Source organism: Aplidium turbinatum, chromosome 16 (assembly GCF_918807975.1).
Source record: "Aplidium turbinatum chromosome 16, kaAplTurb1.1, whole genome shotgun sequence".
In the NCBI taxonomy this organism is placed as follows: Eukaryota; Metazoa; Chordata; class Ascidiacea; order Aplousobranchia; family Polyclinidae; genus Aplidium; species Aplidium turbinatum.
The window spans coordinates 8,061,146-8,080,607 of record NC_137487.1 but is presented as its reverse complement, the minus strand read 5'-3'; the positions used below and the strand labels follow the sequence as shown (position 1 = coordinate 8,080,607).

At 37.0% G+C, this 19,462-nt stretch overlaps 1 protein-coding gene across 1 annotated transcript; it reads left to right on the top strand.

Moving 5' to 3' along the window:
* The first annotated feature begins 3,958 nt into the window (after positions 1–3,958).
* On the top strand, positions 3,959–19,351 carry LOC145785809 (WD repeat-containing protein 76-like). Its single transcript, XM_082597520.1, has 14 exons — positions 3,959–4,038; positions 4,137–4,225; positions 5,096–5,195; positions 5,792–5,853; positions 7,429–7,579; positions 8,209–8,321; positions 8,989–9,158; positions 9,698–9,842; positions 14,581–14,748; positions 15,246–15,367; positions 15,757–15,852; positions 16,512–16,661; positions 17,177–17,330; positions 18,240–19,351. The coding sequence occupies exons 2-14, from the start codon at positions 4,169–4,171 to the stop codon at positions 18,387–18,389; spliced, it is 1,638 nt and encodes a 545-aa protein (XP_082453646.1). The 5' UTR covers positions 3,959–4,038; positions 4,137–4,168; the 3' UTR covers positions 18,390–19,351.
* The last annotated feature ends 111 nt before the right edge of the window (positions 19,352–19,462 follow it).

Here is a 19,462-nt window from a genome sequence, read left to right as displayed (position 1 = left end):
TTCAAACCAGTTCACAGTTTAGCAGTGGAGACTATTTTCAAACTTTTCTTTAGTCTTATAGTCTGCTCTATATTTTAGTCAGTCAGTGACAGTAGTCAATTAGTTTATAATAATGATGACATTGAAGGTATGTTGGTATTTGTTAAACCTTAGATGTCATGTCATGTAGGTAATAAATATTATTAGATGTCATGTAATGTAGGTAATAAATATTATTCATTTGTTCAAATAATAATAATATTTATTTGCATCAGACAAAGCTGTCCATATCCAAAACAACGAAATAATACACAAACTGCAAACATCGAACAACAACAACGAAAAACAACGAATAATACACAAACTGCAAATGCACAAAATCTCACTAAATATGCTATCAACTGTTACAAGTTTACAGACAATGGTACGGTAGTGTTACAAGTTAGAAGAACTGAAAGTATTCAGAACGATAAAAACAATCAGATGACATGGCAGCCATCAAAACTAAATAATAGAATACATAGAATTATTATACTGAAGACGGTAATTTGATTTACGATGGCAGTCGGACCTCATCAAGGAGGCAACAATAGAGTTAGACGATACTTCACATCTTCCAACAAAAGAAAAAACATATTTCCGAAGGAATGCATCAAATGTTATGATGTTGCACAAGACTTGATGTTCATTGTTCACGTACGCTATAATGTTAAGGCAAATTGTGTAAAATTCTAAATTCTATTGTGTAAAAATTGTAAAGTGTAAAAATTGTAAAAGTGTAAAATTCTAAAATTGTGTAAAATTCTAAATAAAGCAGAAATCCTGTTATTAGCAGAATGAAAACTAAGTGGATTACCCATATACTTTTTAATTGTTTTATTTACGTAAAATCTGTCACTTGTCTCAAATAAAACAGTTTTTATACCAGAAAATGCTTCACACATAAAACCTAGGCAAGGTATTGATGTCATAGGTAATTCTGTAGTTTTAACGTACTAATCATTCTTATACTTTTAGTACTATTTATGTATAACTATATAATGCATTTGACCATTAATTCATAAAATGGTTAACACTTGCTATGTACCCGGATGTACAACTGGATATAAATCAAGTAGCGAGGTTAAAACTTCTCTGTTCAAATTTCCCAATGATGTTGAACTGAGGAAAAATGGGTGCGAGCAATACCATGAAAAAATTGGAAGTTGATTGATTGATTTTGATATTCCAACTTCTTGCTTTGAACACATTTTGGAACACTCATGCAAGCCATGTTTTTCTGACACATGCTCTCAGTAAGTCAAAAAGTATGTTTACAGTATTTTTTGTTAATCTAAGTAACTGAAGTTACTTTGTTTTATTTCGTTTTGTTAATCGTAAACTAAAATTTTGACTTGTGCAGATAAAATTGATTTATCACATATATATCTTGATACAGCTTCGGTAGAGAGTTTGTCTTGTTAAACCATAGGCATACGAAGCCGAGCAACGTTATCAAGTTTAGCATATTTAAAGATTATTATATTTACAAAAACACAAAACTACGCAACAATTAAATATCGAACGTTTTCGACATCACAAGATGTCCTCTTCAGGAATAACATACATACAACTTTATGTATGTTATTCCTGAAGTTGTATGTATGTTATTCCTGAAGAGGACATCTTGTGATGTCGAAAACGTTCGATATTTAATTGTTGCGTAGTTTTGTGTTTTTGTAAATATAATAATCTTTAAATATGCTAAACTTGATAACGTTGCTCGGCTTCGTATGCCTATGGTTCAATATATATCTTGGTTAAATACACAAACCGTTTTATCGCATGAGATTCTTGAATACTAAACCATAACACAATTGGATAATCGCATGTATCATAAAAAATTTGACAATTGGACTATGCAATTATCCGGTTTTGTCTATTTTATATTGTAATCTAATATGCTTGTTTGCAATATAAAGAAATATGCTTGCTTATCAATTTTGCATGACTGTCATTTACATTAACTTCAGTGTTCTTGAAAGTTGCAATGTATTAACTCTTAAACATATGACACATTTTAAGACATTTTCCATGAATCAACTAGTCGAGGATTGGAATTTTATGCTGAGGATCACCCATCTTTTCTTGAAACCGCTCGATTTATCAAAATGGTGGAGAATTTGTTGAAAGTGATGTTTGTGAAACATCAGTTTAAAGGTTAGAGCAACTTCACATAAATATTATATAACATTTTGCTGCAAAGGCACACATGAAGAAGTATATTTGTTTATTCTTAATTGTTTAATTATTTGTGGAGACTGAAGCTTTCTGGCATGTTACCTCCAAAATTTGTATGACTGATTACAAAGAAAAAATATACATATTAGAACACATTATCTTCATAAAGTACTGTCATTACCCAAAGATTATGCTTATGCCGAAATTAGTTGAAGCTTCTTAGATAGATACTACATTTACTCAATGTTTCAGGTAATAAAATACAAGATGATGCTGTCTTTACTTCAACAAGAAGCTTTGCTAGCTGGAGCCAAATTGTCATCCTTAAATTTCCCAGCAATTACAGCAACAAAAGTTGCATTGTCAGTAACTTGGCTGGTTGATTTTTTTAGGATTGTGACATTAGATGACCTATCCACATCTGACATGAATGTGGCATACTATGTTGCTGGGTATATTGACAGAAGCATTTGTCCTCGTAGGAAATGTAATGCTTGCAAGGAACTTCTTGTTGCCGGTCAAGATGACACTTTAGTGGAAGAAAGCAATGAGTGTTGCAAGCTTCTTGCTTTAGCTGATCGTGGTGGTTTATCCAAGCCAACAGAACTATGTTTTATTGTAACCTCTCTTGCAGTGCACCATTATTATGCTGTGTTATTAGAGTGTTAGAGTGGAAAATTAAAAGGAATTTAAAAGGAAGACTGTTTACTATTGGAAATCAACGTAATATTTTTGTTTCCGCTCTCACGGAATGCGCAGTGTCTCAGTTTAATTACCTTCTTGTCATCGTATCTTTAAAGTGTGATTCTGGTCATGCAAGCTTTAAAATGATTGTAGAAACTGCTTTCAATTGTGTCGCAAAGAATGAACTTAACGTTTTGAAGACATTAAAAAAGATTTGGTTGCCAGTTTATCGCGAAAAATTCAAAAACTACCTTCAAAAAACTAACTGTAAGCAATCATTAAATATATATTGAGAAGAGGTTGCTTGGTTATAGAAGAACCATATTTATTATACATTGTGTAATTGTTTACTTATGTTATGTACATGACAATGTTTAATATGTGAATATTGTATACAATGCTCTGGTATGTGAAATGTATGCAACATAGCTTTATATAGCCTGTAGCATACAATATGCATAGGCCTATGTCAGTTTATTAATAAATGTCATATAAGCGTTTTGATACATTTATTACTTTATTAGAACGTTGTTGCCATTCTTTAGTGACAATACATTCATATGTTCAAAATTGATGGTGCTGTTCGATGTGACTGCGTATCTACTTAAATTGTGCAGTGACCCTTCTAGTGTTGGCGGATAAGCGGAGTTTCGCGTCCCGTAATATAAATCCCTAGTCCGCCGTGAGACTTAATTTGTCCGCCGAGATAGCTGCTCAGACCGGACACGTTTGTCCGCCGTCAACAAAAACGAATTTCGAGGCCTGGTCATCGTATTATTTACAGTACCGGGTACCGCACGTTTTTTATGGATTGTTTTATTAAACAGATTGCACAAAATTATTCTGCCAGAATGACAGTGGTGTCTAAACACTGTTTGAACCCACTTTGAAGTTAAAATGTGTTATTGTATATTATATACCCATCGGCCACCCCCACTAGTGGGGAGCAAACCGACGATGGATTATGATGATACATTTAATACACACAATAATATCACCAAAATATTACAATTATAATACATAGGCTACACACGTCAGAGTATGAAAATATCTTTCTAATAAACAAAAGAGTACCGGTAACTGTTTAAGTTTACAAATATGGTTTTCAGAGGTCCATGAAAAAAACATGGTTGCAAAGATGCACATGGACTACCGGTAACTGGTATAATATGTTGTGTAGTGACTTGTGAATTTTTCTAGTTGTTTGCTTATTTTCCTTAAGTTGGATTAATTCAGGCATCCTTTTGCTTCAGGTTTGGACATACAACTCATAGTATAGGCTAGAATGCCAGCTACAAGGCACATGAAAAAGCTTTTAAAGTTGCCAACTAACCAAGATGAGGTATGGTTTACAAGTGTCTAAGGTTAGGCGTACATGAGGTTATTGTCTTCATCTCTGCTTTATCCATGTAAGTGCACCCAGGCACCATTAGCATAATACCAAATGTCACTCTTAAATAGACTACGCAGTCTACATACCACCCCGATAGCTCAGTTGGTTAGCGTTGTAACTTCGTAAACAAAGAAGCTTCAAAATTAAGCACTGGTTCGACTCTTGGAGTGTGCGCTTGAGCATTTCAGTAATGCATTCTAAAGACCGCTTTCCATTCAGCGGCACCTAATGGATAGAAAAATTTCCTGGCAACAACACAAACAAACGAAAAACTTCACTGAGGCAATCTCGGTGACCGGCCCTGCTTCAAAGGCCTCTACAAGTATGCAAAACTACCAGGATTAACCTATCAAGGCTTTGTCAGTCCTAGAATAATGATTCAAAACCAATCACATAACTTTACCCTTTTCTTGTCGTCGAGACGACGACGGCGACCCTTTTCTGAAAATATAGTTGTGGCTTTGTAGTCTTATGCATAGAGTCTGCACTTGCACTGTAGTCAAACATGTTGAAAATTTATGCACATTGGTTTGGTTTATCCTTATATGAAAGTAATCTACCGATTTAAATCACCTTTATTCCTACAATGTGTCAATCGTTTTATTGCATCAAAATCTGAAATTCCAAACTAAATCACATTGGTAATTAGTGGAACCAATTATTTAGGTAAAACGGTTGATATATATATCCTATAGTAGGCTTATTCAAATAATAACTAAACCGGATGATTGTATTGTTTAGACACTTACGCAGTTTTGTTTTTTTTCCAATGTGTTGTCAGTTTTTATTGCACTTATACAGTACATTGATTAATTGCAGATTTCACATGATACTGACAAAACAAATGAAGCCGAATGCAAGAAAGAAATAAAGAGTGAATTGGAAACTATCCCTCAACCACTAGAAAATGATGCTGTTGGTAAGTGAGATTTGAATTATCACCAAGTTCATGCTATTTGTGCTTACAAATAAAATATTGTGATATAGATGCATGTAAACAGTTTTTTGTGATATTAGGGGTATGCCTGATTGGTTATTATTAGATAGACCTCTTATGGGTTGTTCAGTGTTCACTGTGATTGAGGCAGAATCATGTGGTTGTTAGGGCAGTTACTTAGCGGTTACAAGTGCAAATTTTCTGAATTTTGGTACCTATATCAGGGGTTCTTAACCTTTCTTTTTGAGTGGATGAAATGGAAAGAAAGATATTATCTGATATAGAGAAACCTTGGGCTTTAGGTAGAATAGAACATGGTGTTGTCTGATTGTAATAGGTCTGAAGGTCTCAAGGCAAGCCATTTACAAGCTAATGAAGACAACAAATAACGTTGTGTAAACATTTTATTTGCAGGCAATGTAGGAAAAGTTGCTTTCACCATATCCTTAAATTGCAGTGACACATAGTTTGTTTTCTATGATAACGTGAACTCAACAATGCTCAAATTTTATTGTTTATCTTTATCAAAAGTTTCCAAGGTAATTGATCGATTTTTTTGAACTTGTATTTTTTTACAGATAACGGAATCATTCACAGTGTATCTTCAGAAGAATCATCAGAAGCTGACAGTGATGATGAGGTTTCAATAATATTTTTTGAATTATTTGACCTAGGCCTACTGGTCAGTGGTCATATTTGGTAGAAATACCAAAAAAACCTAAAATATAGCGTTGCACCTTATACAGGTATGGTGGGATTCTAATGAACGTCTCAGCAGGGTTGCCAAATCAAAGTTTGATTTTTTGAACTTAGTTTACAACGTTGTCAGAAATTAAGAGACCAGTTGAATTTTTTTTCTTTATATTTTATTTTCGCAAACAATTATTTTTGAAAGAAAAAGGAAGGTTGTACCTCAAACATCTGTCAGATTGGCCCAAGAAGTTATTTTTGTGTTAAGTATTTTATAAACTTTACTTGTTATGTAAATATGTAGTATTAACAAATGCAGCATGTGGAGAAGAATCTATTGGTGTATTTTTTGTAAGGTTTAATTGTTCTTTGTTGTAGAGTCCAGGGGCGTCCAACCTGTGGCCCGCGGGCCACATGTGGCCCGCGAGAAGGTTCTGAGTGGCCCGCGTGATATTTTTCGATCTGACATATATTATATAATCAACTCAATCGGCAACGTAATTTATGGCGAACTTACATTCCGATAAATTGGCATTTATTGTTTGCTTTCTTTATTACTCTATAATCCCTAGTGCATGGGGTGCGCAACTGTTCAAGTTAATTTTGTTGTATCACAATGCGCATTGTTACGCATCACATTTTCCACATTGTTACGTCCACCCTTTTCCACACAGTAGTAGCCTACTGGTGCTTCAAGAGTCAGTCAGTCAGCAATATTTCTTGCTTTGAGCGAGAGAAGTTCAAAACTTTCTATTGCTAGAATTTTACAAAAAAAATTGTTTCTTAAGAAAAAGATCAGAGGATTCACAGATTGGCAGTTTTCGTGACATCATTATTCGGCAGCACTTACTTGTGCGAGCAAGTTTTTCGTGGATGCACCTAGGGACAGCCGGACAATACATTACGGGACGCGCAACTCCGCCGTTCCGGCAACATCAGAAGGGTCAATTGCCAATTTGACATTTTTACGCTTTGCTGCTGGCTTGCTTTCAACTAAAAACCTTAAACCACTTTAAAACCAACTTCACTCTTCTTACATAACTCATAAAATGTACAAACACATTTCTAAGATTAGAATTTGGGTGTGAGGGTTTTAATTAGAAATTATCAGACAGTCGTTTTTAAGATTACAAAATAGCAGTAAATACTCAAGTGGCCGCGCAACCATTCGTAAACTACATGTGGCCCTTTGGCCAAAAAGGTTGGACACCCCTGTTGTAGACCATGCGTCATAAATGTGATAATTTCTTCTGTGATTGCTAATTCACTAGATATCAAATTAATCTCATTGTCAAGTGACGTCAATTAAAATTTTAGCTTGTGCCAGGTTGCTGTTTGATTTTTGCGCAGTAGTCTCTGTTGTATGACAGTGACACTAATGTCGAATAATTAGTTCTAATAGATAACTCAAACTCTTACTTTACCTAACCCATTTTTTCTGCAATGCAGAATCTACACTTTAGTCTTGTGTTGTCGTTCAAGTTGCTCGTAAAGTTGAGGTTTTTACATTTACTTTCTTTTCCAGACTACTCATGCCAAATTGCTAAGAAAACGAAAAAAAATTCAGCACAAAAAGCAAGAGCTAATAAGAAGGCTAAAACTACATGAAACTGCGAATCACCTTAGGATGTCCTTAAGCTCTCCAAAGATTAGTTCAACCCAGAAAAGAAAGCTAGGTATGTTTTAATCATTACATACGCGCATGTGTTGTACTAAGTTTTGTAGCATATGTATTTTTGAATAATTTAACTTACTATAGCCTACAATAGCTTAAGCATCGCTCACAATGACAAATCAAAGATTTTTTTCTTTTTGTTGCTAAGCGAAATAGTTTCTTCTTCATATGAATCTTCTTTGCCACTCCAAGGGTTGAAGGGCTCTGCCTTTTGCGACCCTTGAGCAGCAGCGGAGATTCGGTCTAGATGTTTGGGCAGGTGTCGAGCAGCCACTGAATTGATTCGTCATCAGTTCACGCAGACCACACACACTATATGGCGCATGGTAATTGGCGCAGTTGTAGATGGTGTGGTCTGCGGTTTGTTCCTCCTTGCCACACTCTTATGCCTCAGCGATATTGTTTATTATGTGGTGAAGTAATTTAAAATTCTTAATCTGAAGTGACCGTGTTTTCATAAGTTGTAAAATACATAAATGGGGGTATTGCTGTCATATTTAGCCTAATCCTTATCACGCAAACGTAGTGTTTTTTTATTTTTTATTTTTTTTTATTTTAACGCTTGTACAGTAAATTGTAGCTGTAAAACGCTTGTACAGAGTTAATTTTATTCATTTGGGCATTTTCCAGTTTACAAAAAGTCCTCCGTTGGTCCAAAAAGAAAGTCATTGAGGCTGCAAAAAATAGAAGCAACTAATGATATCGACACCACGCAGTCAAACATCGAAGAACCTGAACCGGAGGTATAATATTAAACTGTAGTTGATTTTTGTGATATTTTTACCTTTGAAAACTTGAAATGTCTTATACCAAGGTGGTCTGAACCTCAGGGGTCTGCTACTATTCGGTGAGTCCGATTCGGTGAGTTCCTAACCTCTAACCCCTAACCCCAAACCCCTAACCCCAAACCCCTAACCCTAAAACGGCAATGATAATTAGACTACGGTACCCGATAATTTAAAAAAAAATTGAAAAAATCCCCCGTTAAGGAATCGGACTCACCGAATCGGACTCGCCGAAACGGGCCATTCCGGAACCTCAGACTACTTGTGCTTTGCAGAATCCATTTTTATATTTTTCATGTTGTTACTTGTAATGAAAAGTTATATTCGCACTCACATAATTGTGTTCAATTAAACATTTATGATTTTGTGAAGTTGTAACCTGTCAATTCAAGGAGGGAGCAAAATGTTTTGAAACTCGGAAGAAGACGACTCTTGAGCGATAATTGTGAAATGAAGCCAGAGTTTTAAATTTTGCATTATTTTTTTTCAAGACAGCAATGTCTTGCATTGACATCTTAAAGATTTTTTTACCAAATTCTTTGGTAAATATTGCTGAGGAATGAAATGCTCGGAATGTGTAAGCTGAATAATCACATTACAAGGTTACAAGGAAATATACTTCTAGGTTCGATTATCATCCCAAGAACATAGCATCCCGCCTCAGATTTTGGTCGAGTCCGGAAAGAACTCTGCAGGAGGCGGTGATGAGATCGTTGAGGACTACCATGACTTATCCACGGCATTTGAGAAGATAAATATAAAAATAGATGCCATTGAAGCGAGTCCTTTCAACAAGTGAGTATTCCTCACACTACCTCAGACTTAAGTGCGTCTTTTCACTATTTGCTCCAAACAAATATGCACAAATAGGAGCAGGTACACTCTACCATCGATCAATGGTGCTTGACAGGATATGCCACTGACCACAACGTTCTCACCCGCACAATTTGCGGTACCTCAAATGTGGCCTGATGGCTTAAATTTGATGAAATAACACCTTAGCTGGCTACGTACAAAAATAACACCTTAGCTGGCTACGTACAAAAATAACACCTTAGCTGGCTACTTACAAAAATAACACCTTAGCTGGCTACGTACAAAAATAACACCTTAGCTGTACAAAGGTAGCGATGGCAAAAGGCAGTAGAAAGTTTTTTATTTAACAGTATTTCAACTGACAATCCAAACTGTGTCAACATTATGAGCGTTTCAAACTTCATCAAAGGGAAACACAACATCACCTACGAAAGCAGTAGCCTACGTCACGAAATTTTGTCGTTTTCGAAACAATTTTGTTCTGACGTTCATTAGACAATCCATCATTGCATTCACAGGATGCTTCATGATTTCAAGACTGGGAACTGTAGATACAGGAAGGTAGTAGACAAACGGATATACAGCCTCACAGTGCATGGAAGGAATGATGTGATACTTGCCGCTGCTGCTTCAACATCTGGGATGATCGGTATTTGGAATCTTGTAAGTGTTCAGTGTTCACAGTTTTTATGACATCAACAAGCATAGGGTAATATTGACTCACGTTTTTTTAGTTAGTTTTGTATTGGATTAAAAAGATACGGTCTTTTTCTTGGTTCGAAAAATACAGAACATCTGAAATGTCTCAGGTCTTTGGAGTTTGGTTGGAATTAGCAAGCAACCCACTCGCACTGTATTGGAATTACTTTAAATTAGTATTTATTAGAGATGTACCGATGTATCGGTGATATCGGCCATTTTTTGAGTATCGGTATCGGCAAAATTTGGCCGATACTGTGGCCGATATTAAACACGTAAAAAAAGGCGTTTGCTGGGGATTTTCTACAGAAGCAAAGATATAATTTTTTTAAAGTAGTAACTAACGTCACATTGATGTAGAAAAATAACAACCTGTTCAAATTTTTAATACGTTACACTCCCATGACTTCTTCCGCGCAAGTTTTAACATTGGTTGCTTAGAGTGATTCTTTCACTTAAACAAAATATTTTGTTTCAGCAGTTTTGCGTTGTTCGATTCTTAAGTTGTGTAAGGAGACTCAATTTCTCCAATATTTATCATTTGTGTTTCTTTTTTACTCTCAGCAGAGTATAAAACTTGTAAAAGTTTTTCATCCATACAACGCCTTGAATTAAATTATTATATCTCAAATCGGCATAATAACGTGACATCATCTAAACGTAACAGAAATAGCGAAGAGCAAGTATCACTATAGAAAAAAACACAAAAATGCAACGCAAATAGGCAACATCAAAAGACATAGATGTTCTTTGACTTGTCAGCAACAAGTGGTGATAGCTGTGGCTGTGGGAGTTTGTTGCGCAGCCTACTTACTCTGACATTGTTTAAGCTTGATGAGTTTATTACAACGAAAGGTGAAAATTAAATCACAAACTGATAGAACCAGCTTACTAAAAACAACCAAGTTACATGGGTTTTTTAAACGTTTAGCAACGTAAAAACGATGCAAAATTATACATTTTTGCTACCTTGGTAGTCTTGGCCTGGCAAAAGCTTCTCAACCAAACGACAAGCGCCCTTAGGGGTAGGACCTTTGACATACTGATATCCCGTGGACGTCGCTATAATAGCATCTGGACTGGAAGCCAAACGCTGCCGTCCAAGATAAGGCCTGAAAAGGATTGCCATATTGGCGGTTTTGGATTTTCGTTCCAAATTTGTTTTAATGGATTAAAAGAAATATGGCATGTTAAAATATGGCACGATCGCAACACTTTAAGCTAACCAGGGTTAAAAAAAAAGTTGCCTTTTCAAACCTGATGTTTTGTAAATACGCTTCTGCGAATTGATGAAATATAGTTTTTAAAACTATTTAGAATGCTAAAAAAATTAAAAACTGCCAAAAATATGCCAAAATACCACCTCAAAATAGCCTGTTAAACGCACTACAATAAGTCCAAATTTCACAAATTTAGCGTTAAAACCGCCAATATGGCAATCCTTTTCAGGCCTCATCTTGGACGGCAACGTTTGGCTTCCAGTCCAGATGCTATTATAGCGACGTCCACGGATATCCAATTGCACGAACCCGAACCATCAGATGTTAGGTTGTCCGTCCAATTGTGGCCATTTCAGCATTCAGCCAGAGAGTTGGTTATTACTTTAAACTTTTTTTGGTAATTACACAACAAACAAGAGCAATAGCAGTGGTGGGAAGTTGCATTTTTTCTTTGTTCCAAGAAACGCAACTTTGATGACGTCATGAACACCGAAGCTTCTGATTGGTTGATGGCTCGTGATTCAATGGGATATCAGTATGTTGAAGTGCCTACCGCCCTTAGGTTGCACATTACTTGTCGAATAGTTTTTGTACGACTACACAAATTACTTGGTTTACATTTTACATCTTATTATCAATTATGATTGCTTATTTGGAGAGTTTGCGCAAACCCTTTATTAATTTTTCAGAAACCCCAATTATGATGTAATGTTTCTTTCCTTATACCCCAGTTCTCAACACGGTGGCCTTTCATTACTAAAACCTACTATTATGGACACAACATTGAGTTGGGATTGGATTCTTGAATCTTCAAGTACCAAGGACTTCCAAATCCGTCCATTGTCACTCATAATGACGTAATAATGCTCTCTTTGGCACCTAATGTTGCCCATTTGAAGTTCCCCTTGCTGCTCTATAAATTTCCAAATTTGGTTGGTTTTGTGGCGTATTTTGGAATTTATTTATTGTAAGCGCCAAACTTGAACACAACTAATTTTGAATTTAGGGGATTTTTTGGTTTTAGACTAATTTGTCACTGTGTCAGTCGCGGTGGTGCCACGGCTTGTGTTTTAGCACAAGATCTTGTGGTTTTACTTTTGATCTTGTGCTCTTGTGCTTTAAGTTTTACCTTATTTGCATAAAACTATTAAAAAAAGCTTTGAATTGGCATATTATGCCAATTCAAAGCTTTTTTAATAGTTTTATGCAAATAAGGTAAAACTTAGCATTTGATATCTCTCTCTTTAGGTATCATAGCTGATGCAGCCCTCGATGTACAATGATGTTCCAGTTTGATCGATCTCGTGCTTCTTGCCAAATTTTAGTAGGGTTTTTGATAAGTGGTTGAAAATTGTGCAAAAATGTGAATCTTTGTGCTCCTCTTGACCGTTTACCTAGAATTTTTCCACTTAAAGATAAATCTTCAAGTTCGCCTTTCCTTATAATGTGACCTAAGAACTTCAGCTGTCGCATTTCTAAAGATCTCAGTATCTGCTGCTCCTGGCCCATCTGTTGGAGAACTGCTCTGTTGGTTCGAAAAGCTGTCCATGGAATTTTAAGAATTCTTCGGTAAAACCACATTTCTGCAGCTTCAATTTTATTTCGGGTTTTTGCCGTTAGTGTCCAGCTTTCACATCCGTACATCAAAATTGACCAAACAAAGCATTTTAACAAACCAATTTTTAAGGTTTTGGAGAGCTTTCGATCTTTAAAGATTTTTGCCATGGTGTTGAAACTTGACAATGCCAAAATTGCAAATGCCAAAATTGCTTCTTTTTGTAACATTAAAGTATCGGCCAAAGTATCGGTATCGGCCTAAAAAAGTGATATCGGTATCGGCCAAAATATTGGTATCGGTACATCTCTAGTATTTATCATCTTTTCGTGAAGTTGAATGAAAATTAAGCTAGCGTTCAAAATGATAATATTGTGTGTAGATACCGCCAAATGAATTTTTTCCCAAATTTTTTTTACTATGTTGGGTAGCTTCAAAATTATTCAATACCAATGTAATAAGATGTTTTGTGCCGTTTCCAGGAAATTTATATGCGACGTTTTGCAACTTTATTTCTATTTTTAAATGCAACTTTTAACTGCAAATTTTCTGCAGTATTGTACCAAATAAAAAATTGATAAAGAAAAACATGAAGTCCACTAGCTTCAGTACAATGCAACGTGTTTGTGTTCTTAGCTTAAACTGAGTAGTAATTTAAAAGCGATTGTAGAAATGTTCTGGCCAAACATTAGTCCAGCACTATTTCTAGTATAGCTAGAAGTATATTTAATTATTTAATATGCTAACATGTTGCATTGCCAACCAATGTATCAGAATGTTGAGCGAAGCTTCAGCATTCTAGATAAACTGTTGCAACAGGTTGTCATTTTTCCACGGTGATTGTTTAAAAATATTTGCCATTGCTAGTGAATAAATTACACGACTAAAATACTGTGAAATGCTCTTGTACAAAACTACAAATGCAGTTTTTTACTCCAATCTTTACTAATACTGTAGTTGAATGAGTTTCGCTTTTAGCAGCATGATCGTTGCTTACTTCACAGTGTAGATTCAAACTAATACTAATACTAAATGAAGTTATATCCCTTTCCTACTACAAAACAGTTGCCCGTGATGACTGGTTCTTGACACTTTGAAAGTACGCCAAGTGTTCAGTTTGATTTATGTGCTCAATCATACAAAAAGTATAAAAATTTTATCAAGGTTAAAACTTCACCTTTTTTGAAGGGCTTTCATTGTAGCTTGTCTAAGTTTTTAAAATAAGGGACCAATTAATCATATATTCAATTTTTAAACAGTCGTCGTCGTCGTCGTGTGAGCCTCTGGGGCCGAGGGTCTATCCTTTTACCACCCCAGATTCACGATGTTCCCGGACTACACTGGAAGGCTGCTAGAGAGCAGCCAGTCTTTGGTTTCATCATCCATGACACGCAGACCTTCTACTCCGTTAGGTGACTTGAAGATGGAACAGTCATTGATAATGTGGTATGCGGTCTGTTCCTCGGCACCACATTCACAGGAGGAGGAAGAGGCCATTCCCCATTGGTGCATGGTTGAGCGGAAAAGCCCGACGCCCGTACGAAGACGGTTGAGGCGCACCTATGCCTGTCTAGGTAGTGTTAGGCCGATGGGGCGTGTGTCGGCGTCGGGGATGAACGAATGGAGTATGGTGGCGTTTGACTTCCATTCAGAACTCCATTTATGGTCCGCCCAAGCAGCCGCAGAGATGTCTTGTACATCAGCTTCGTTGATAAGAAGTTGAGCGGCTGGCACGAATGGGTGTCTTGATTTCAGTCGACGGGGGTGCTCGTTTGGGAGAGCAGAGATCTTGTGGTGAAGAAGGTGGTCAGGCTCCAGTGCCCGTTGACCGAGGGACAGAGGGACATATAACATTTAATAGCATTTTAAACAGTAAATGCTATTAAATGTTATATTATTTATTCAATTTACTATGTTTTTTCGTCAGGAAGAAAGCAAAGCAATGGATGATTGTGGATCCGTTTATACGTTTCCAACTTATGGAAGAAATATTTCAAGTCTAGTCTTTCCTCTTACAAAGCCAAACTTGCTCTATTTCTCTAGTTACGCCGGTGCTGTGAGAGCCTTGGATTTAGAGAAGCTGGTTTTTCGCCAGGTTAGAAACAAAATGGTTTCATTCCATGAGTGTTGGAATAATCTTCACAAAATTCACCAACATGGGATTAGATCAACAACCTTCAGTTTTGTTTTAATCCGATTTATTGTGCTTCTTTTTGTCCAAGCATCGAGAGATTCTTTGTTGCTTTTCAACTGGACGATATGTCCAGCTGCAGAAGTTAAAGACCGTGCGATCATTCAGAGTCATTTGTTTCTTTTCAGGCGAATAAACTAGATATTTTTACGAGTTTTTATGTCGTTCGTTGTTAAATACATTTATGCATTTTATAAGGTGTTCATTTTACTTTGATATACTCTTCATTGTGCCTCCTTCATAGAAGCGAAGTAAATTAGCCTTGAAATAAATGAGTCATAAAGAAAAAGCTATAGAAAAGTGTTATTGCAACTTGATGGTAGGCCCCTGTCCCGTTTTTGTGCAGTAAACTTTTCGCAATAATTTGCTTTTATTTTCTACACTTCGTTATGTCACTTCAGTGCATCATCGATGACGAACAGCTTTCTGTGTCAAGCTTCGATTTTCAAAATTTGACAAATGACGTCATAATAGCCGGTTCTTCTAGAGGTGACGTCATAGTATCCGACACTCGCTCACAGAGGTATGTACGGTACTCCGTGATATTCTTACCACATGTAACATTATTTCGACGTTTCTTGAAAGTAAAACTTGTAAGTATTTCAAGTCGAAGAAACTATTTTGCGGTAAAACAATATATTGCCTGCAGCTCAAAATTCGAAAAAGCACCTATAAATTTCATGTTACGTATCCCAAGTTGCACCCCTCCGTCGGAACCTTCTAACTGCTGAGTCTGTCCACTAATTGAGCTTACATTGGCATCACAACACATTTTGGTGATGGCACAAATTTTTTCAGAGTCCAATTAGTCAGTTATTTTCTGGTTATTTTATTAACAACTTGATGTTTATATCATCAGCTATCCCAACCAATACTTGATTTGGCATCAAAATAAAATCGACTTTTTTTCAGCTCAAAATGTGTTTACGATGCCCATGACCGTGTGATCAAGTCGGTTTCGGTTCATCCTCTACAACGAAATTACTTCGCCACTGCCGGCAACGACAGGTGAGCAAATTGTACGGATGGTCACTGGTTAGGAGAGCGTTGCAGACTCAAAAATATTTTTGTTTTCTGATTAGGGATGTACCATTGTACCTCTTTCACGGTAAAATAGTTGAAATTCTGCGTTAATATCAATCAATACAATGGACTTCGCTCTTTATGACTACCTGGAGACTAGGTGTGACCAGAATGCGGCAAAAATCGTCGCATTTACCATTCGGTGCATTTCATTTATTTTTGGTCGAAACCTTTCATGGCTCGGGCCCGTCCGAGACAGGCCTGGGTGCGTCTCAACCGTCTTCGTACAAGCTCTGGCTTTTCCGTTGAACCATTCACCAATGGGAGATGGCGTCGCCTTCTTGTGAATGTGGTGCCGCGGAACAGACCACATCATCAACGATTGTACCATCTTCAACCTTCCCAACCAAGCAAAAGGTCTACGTGTTTTTGGATGATGAAACCAAAGACTGGCTGAGAGTGGCTATTCTCTAGTAGCCTTCCAGTGTAGTCCAGCAACATAGTGAATCTGGGGTGGTAAAAGATCGACTTTTAAAGCTGACTAAATACCGTGTTGCATTTTTCGATACAGTTTTTGAAAACAAAATATTATTCAAACGTTATGCACGTTTAACTCATCAGTGAGTCATCACCCATACTTTCAGCAAAGTCAAAGTCTTCGATTTTCGCAATTTAACCAAAACCTTGAAACCTGTCTCCGTTCTCCATCAACATGTCAAGTCGGTGGATTCTGCTTACTTCTCTCCCCTGACTGGCGACAAGCTGTTAACAACGTCATTGGACAACAGAATCAGGTGGCCATTTAATTTTTTGCACGTGACCGCTAGTCGATGCTAGTAAGCTTTTTGTGCAGGTAAACTCTTTAACGTAGGACAGTTTTCCGTGCGAACCAGCTACCACCATTGCGCCGCGGCGCATTTGTTAAGAAAGGTAGGACAATTTTCCTTATAAACTCAATTGATTACAGTTATTAGGATCCTTCTTGCACTCAGTTCAGTTGCAGAAGAAAAAAAAATATTGGCAGAGGGTCATAATCGATCACACCCAATCGAAATGAATATTCCCTTGCCCTAACCTTAACCCATTAGGCCACGCTACTTGTGGCGATACATTCACTTAATTTTCTTTGCATCAGAAATCTTTCAAGAAGAACGTTCAGAATATCACGTGCTGAGTCACATGACTGAAATCAGCTGATTTACAATGAAAATTGCCCTATGTTAAAATGCCTACCCTTTGTGCAATGCTCTCAGCACAGAAGTCATGGGCAGAATATGAAGTTTTCACTGCATTTGCTATCTCTTTGCAGAATCTTCGACGCAACGAACACATCGGACGTCCGCATGACAACGTCCATCTCACATAACAACCACACTGGCAGGTGGCTCAGCAATTTCAAAGCAACGTGGCATCCCATTCGTGAGGACTTGGTTGTTGTGGGGAGTATGAACAGGCCCAGGCAGGTTAGTGGTTGCCATCAAATGATTTCACTTCTGATTAAGATTCATCAGAAAAACAAACGGAAGCTGAGTGTTAGAGTATTCGTAGAAGTATTAATTTTTTTTTCTTTGTGCTGCACTCATTGTTTCCGTTCATAAATAAGCGGAGTCTATCAAGTTTCTTGTATCCACTTGTGATTGTGCTAAAATGTTTTCTGGTTACACTTTTGCGCCACTACTATTTGTGTACAACTGTATGCCTTTTTTTTGTGTGTTTCAACCTTTTGATTCGAATATGGACATTCTTGTTTGATGCAAATAAACAATAATAAATTTATTTCCACGCACCCTATGGAGAAAGTTATCTTGAAAGCTTGATCTGACAGTTTCACATACTTACAGAGGCTTTGAACCACTGGCCCCGACCGCAACTTTCCAAAAGGCACCATTAAAAAATTCCCTTTGAAGTTTGTTTGGTAATTACAGAAGAAAAAAGAGCAATAGCAGTGGTGGGAATCAAACCCACGTCAATGAAATGACTAACCTATCACCGCCCTAACTCTCTGCGCCATGCGCCAAGTCAGCCGATAGAAAACCCATGACTTAATTTAACTATGATTTGCATTTTTCTTATGTTTCTCTAAGGGGATTTTTTAATGGTACCTTTTGGAAAGTTGCGCCCCGACCCTGGCTACCAAAGCTTACAATTTAAAGTTTTTGCATGTCTGTATATTCTTCTATCCACTATGTGCCACTGAATGGAGGGCTGTTCTTGAAGTTCGTTGCTCAAGCGCACACCTCGAGAGTTAAACCAGTTTTTCTGGATATTTGTTGATAAACTCAGAGACAGCGTTTATCAACTGGTGTATCATCGTAATTTGCATGTCTGCATACTTGATTTAGAATCACACAATGCACGTTTTGATTTTTCAGATTGATATTCTTGGTTCTAACTTGGAAACACTGTTGGAACTGACCAATGAAGAGCTTCAGAGTGTATGTTCGCTCACAGTCTTCCATCCCTCACGTCACGTGATTGTCGGTGGTAACTCAAGCGGAAAAGTTTACGTGTTTGGTTCTTGATGACCGATGCCGCCGAAGAAGACGCAGTGATTGACACAGAAATCGCTGAGTGCTATCCCGCTGTTACTAACCACACGAGTTCGCTGTTGAGCACGCACATCCAACGAAACGATCTGACGTCATTGCTTCTCGACAAAGATGAAACTTTATTATATTCGCTATTTGATTTGAAGAGCTGCCAATTCAAACTTATGTTCACTTACCGTTTATCAAACAAGGATAATAATAACGACACTATTTAAGTATTTATACAATCACTCACTTGAATTTTTATACGTATTGCCTTTTTCACAAGTTCAGCATACTACATTAGCCTACAAGTGCCACCGCCACTGTCTTCTTTTCAAAAAACTTGAAAAATCTGTAGTCAGCCGAATATTTGGGTCGAATATTGTGTAACAATCTGATATTCGGTCTGACACTAAAACTTTGTGCTCACTGCATTTCACGCGGTGCTCAATTTTACAAAATTTGATGCTTGTTTTCTACTCAATGTTCGCAAGTGTCACCAACATGGTTATTGGTTATGGTGAACTGAAACTTGCAGTACCAACTGAAACGCAAGCTGCGATGTAGATAAAAAGCGACCTGTTGCTTTGCCTGCTTGGTTTTGCATCCCACTCTCAATGCTGTCGCATTTGGATAAAAATCAGTGTGAAATTTGTTTTCCTGCACTGAGAATTCGGTGGCAGAGGTTTACTTCCGGATAACCATAATTTGTACTTTTCTAATTTGTAAGTTGTTTCGCTTTTTTTTGATGTAGTTTTCTGCACTCGTCTTTTGTAATCACACACTGATTCAAGATGTTTTGCCATCGTTATTCACCTTGCCGTTGTTTCTTTCTTTTTTAACCTAGCCTTAGTGTTGCTAACTATTTTTCTTGATAAACTATTTTCATTAACTGACTTGAATTTATTGACTTGGAGCTTAATCAGAGGGGAACAACGCCAGTCCATCCTACTTGCAGCTCAGTTTATCATGTCTAACGGTCATGTGTTAGGCTACAATTTGAGGTTAGCCACGGCAATCTAGAGTCTAGACGTTAGTGTGCTCCAGTGGCGTACAATGATTAG

Coding starts and splice junctions, on each gene's coding strand:
- LOC145785809 (XM_082597520.1), top strand. CDS start 4,169: ATGCCAGCTACAAGGCACATGAAAAAGCTTTTAAAGTTGCCAACTAAC. Junction 9,159..9,697: donor GAAGCGAGTCCTTTCAACAA/GTGAGTATTCCT, acceptor TTGCATTCACAG/GATGCTTCATGATTTCAAGA. Junction 17,331..18,239: donor GTATGAACAGGCCCAGGCAG/GTTAGTGGTTGC, acceptor TTGATTTTTCAG/ATTGATATTCTTGGTTCTAA.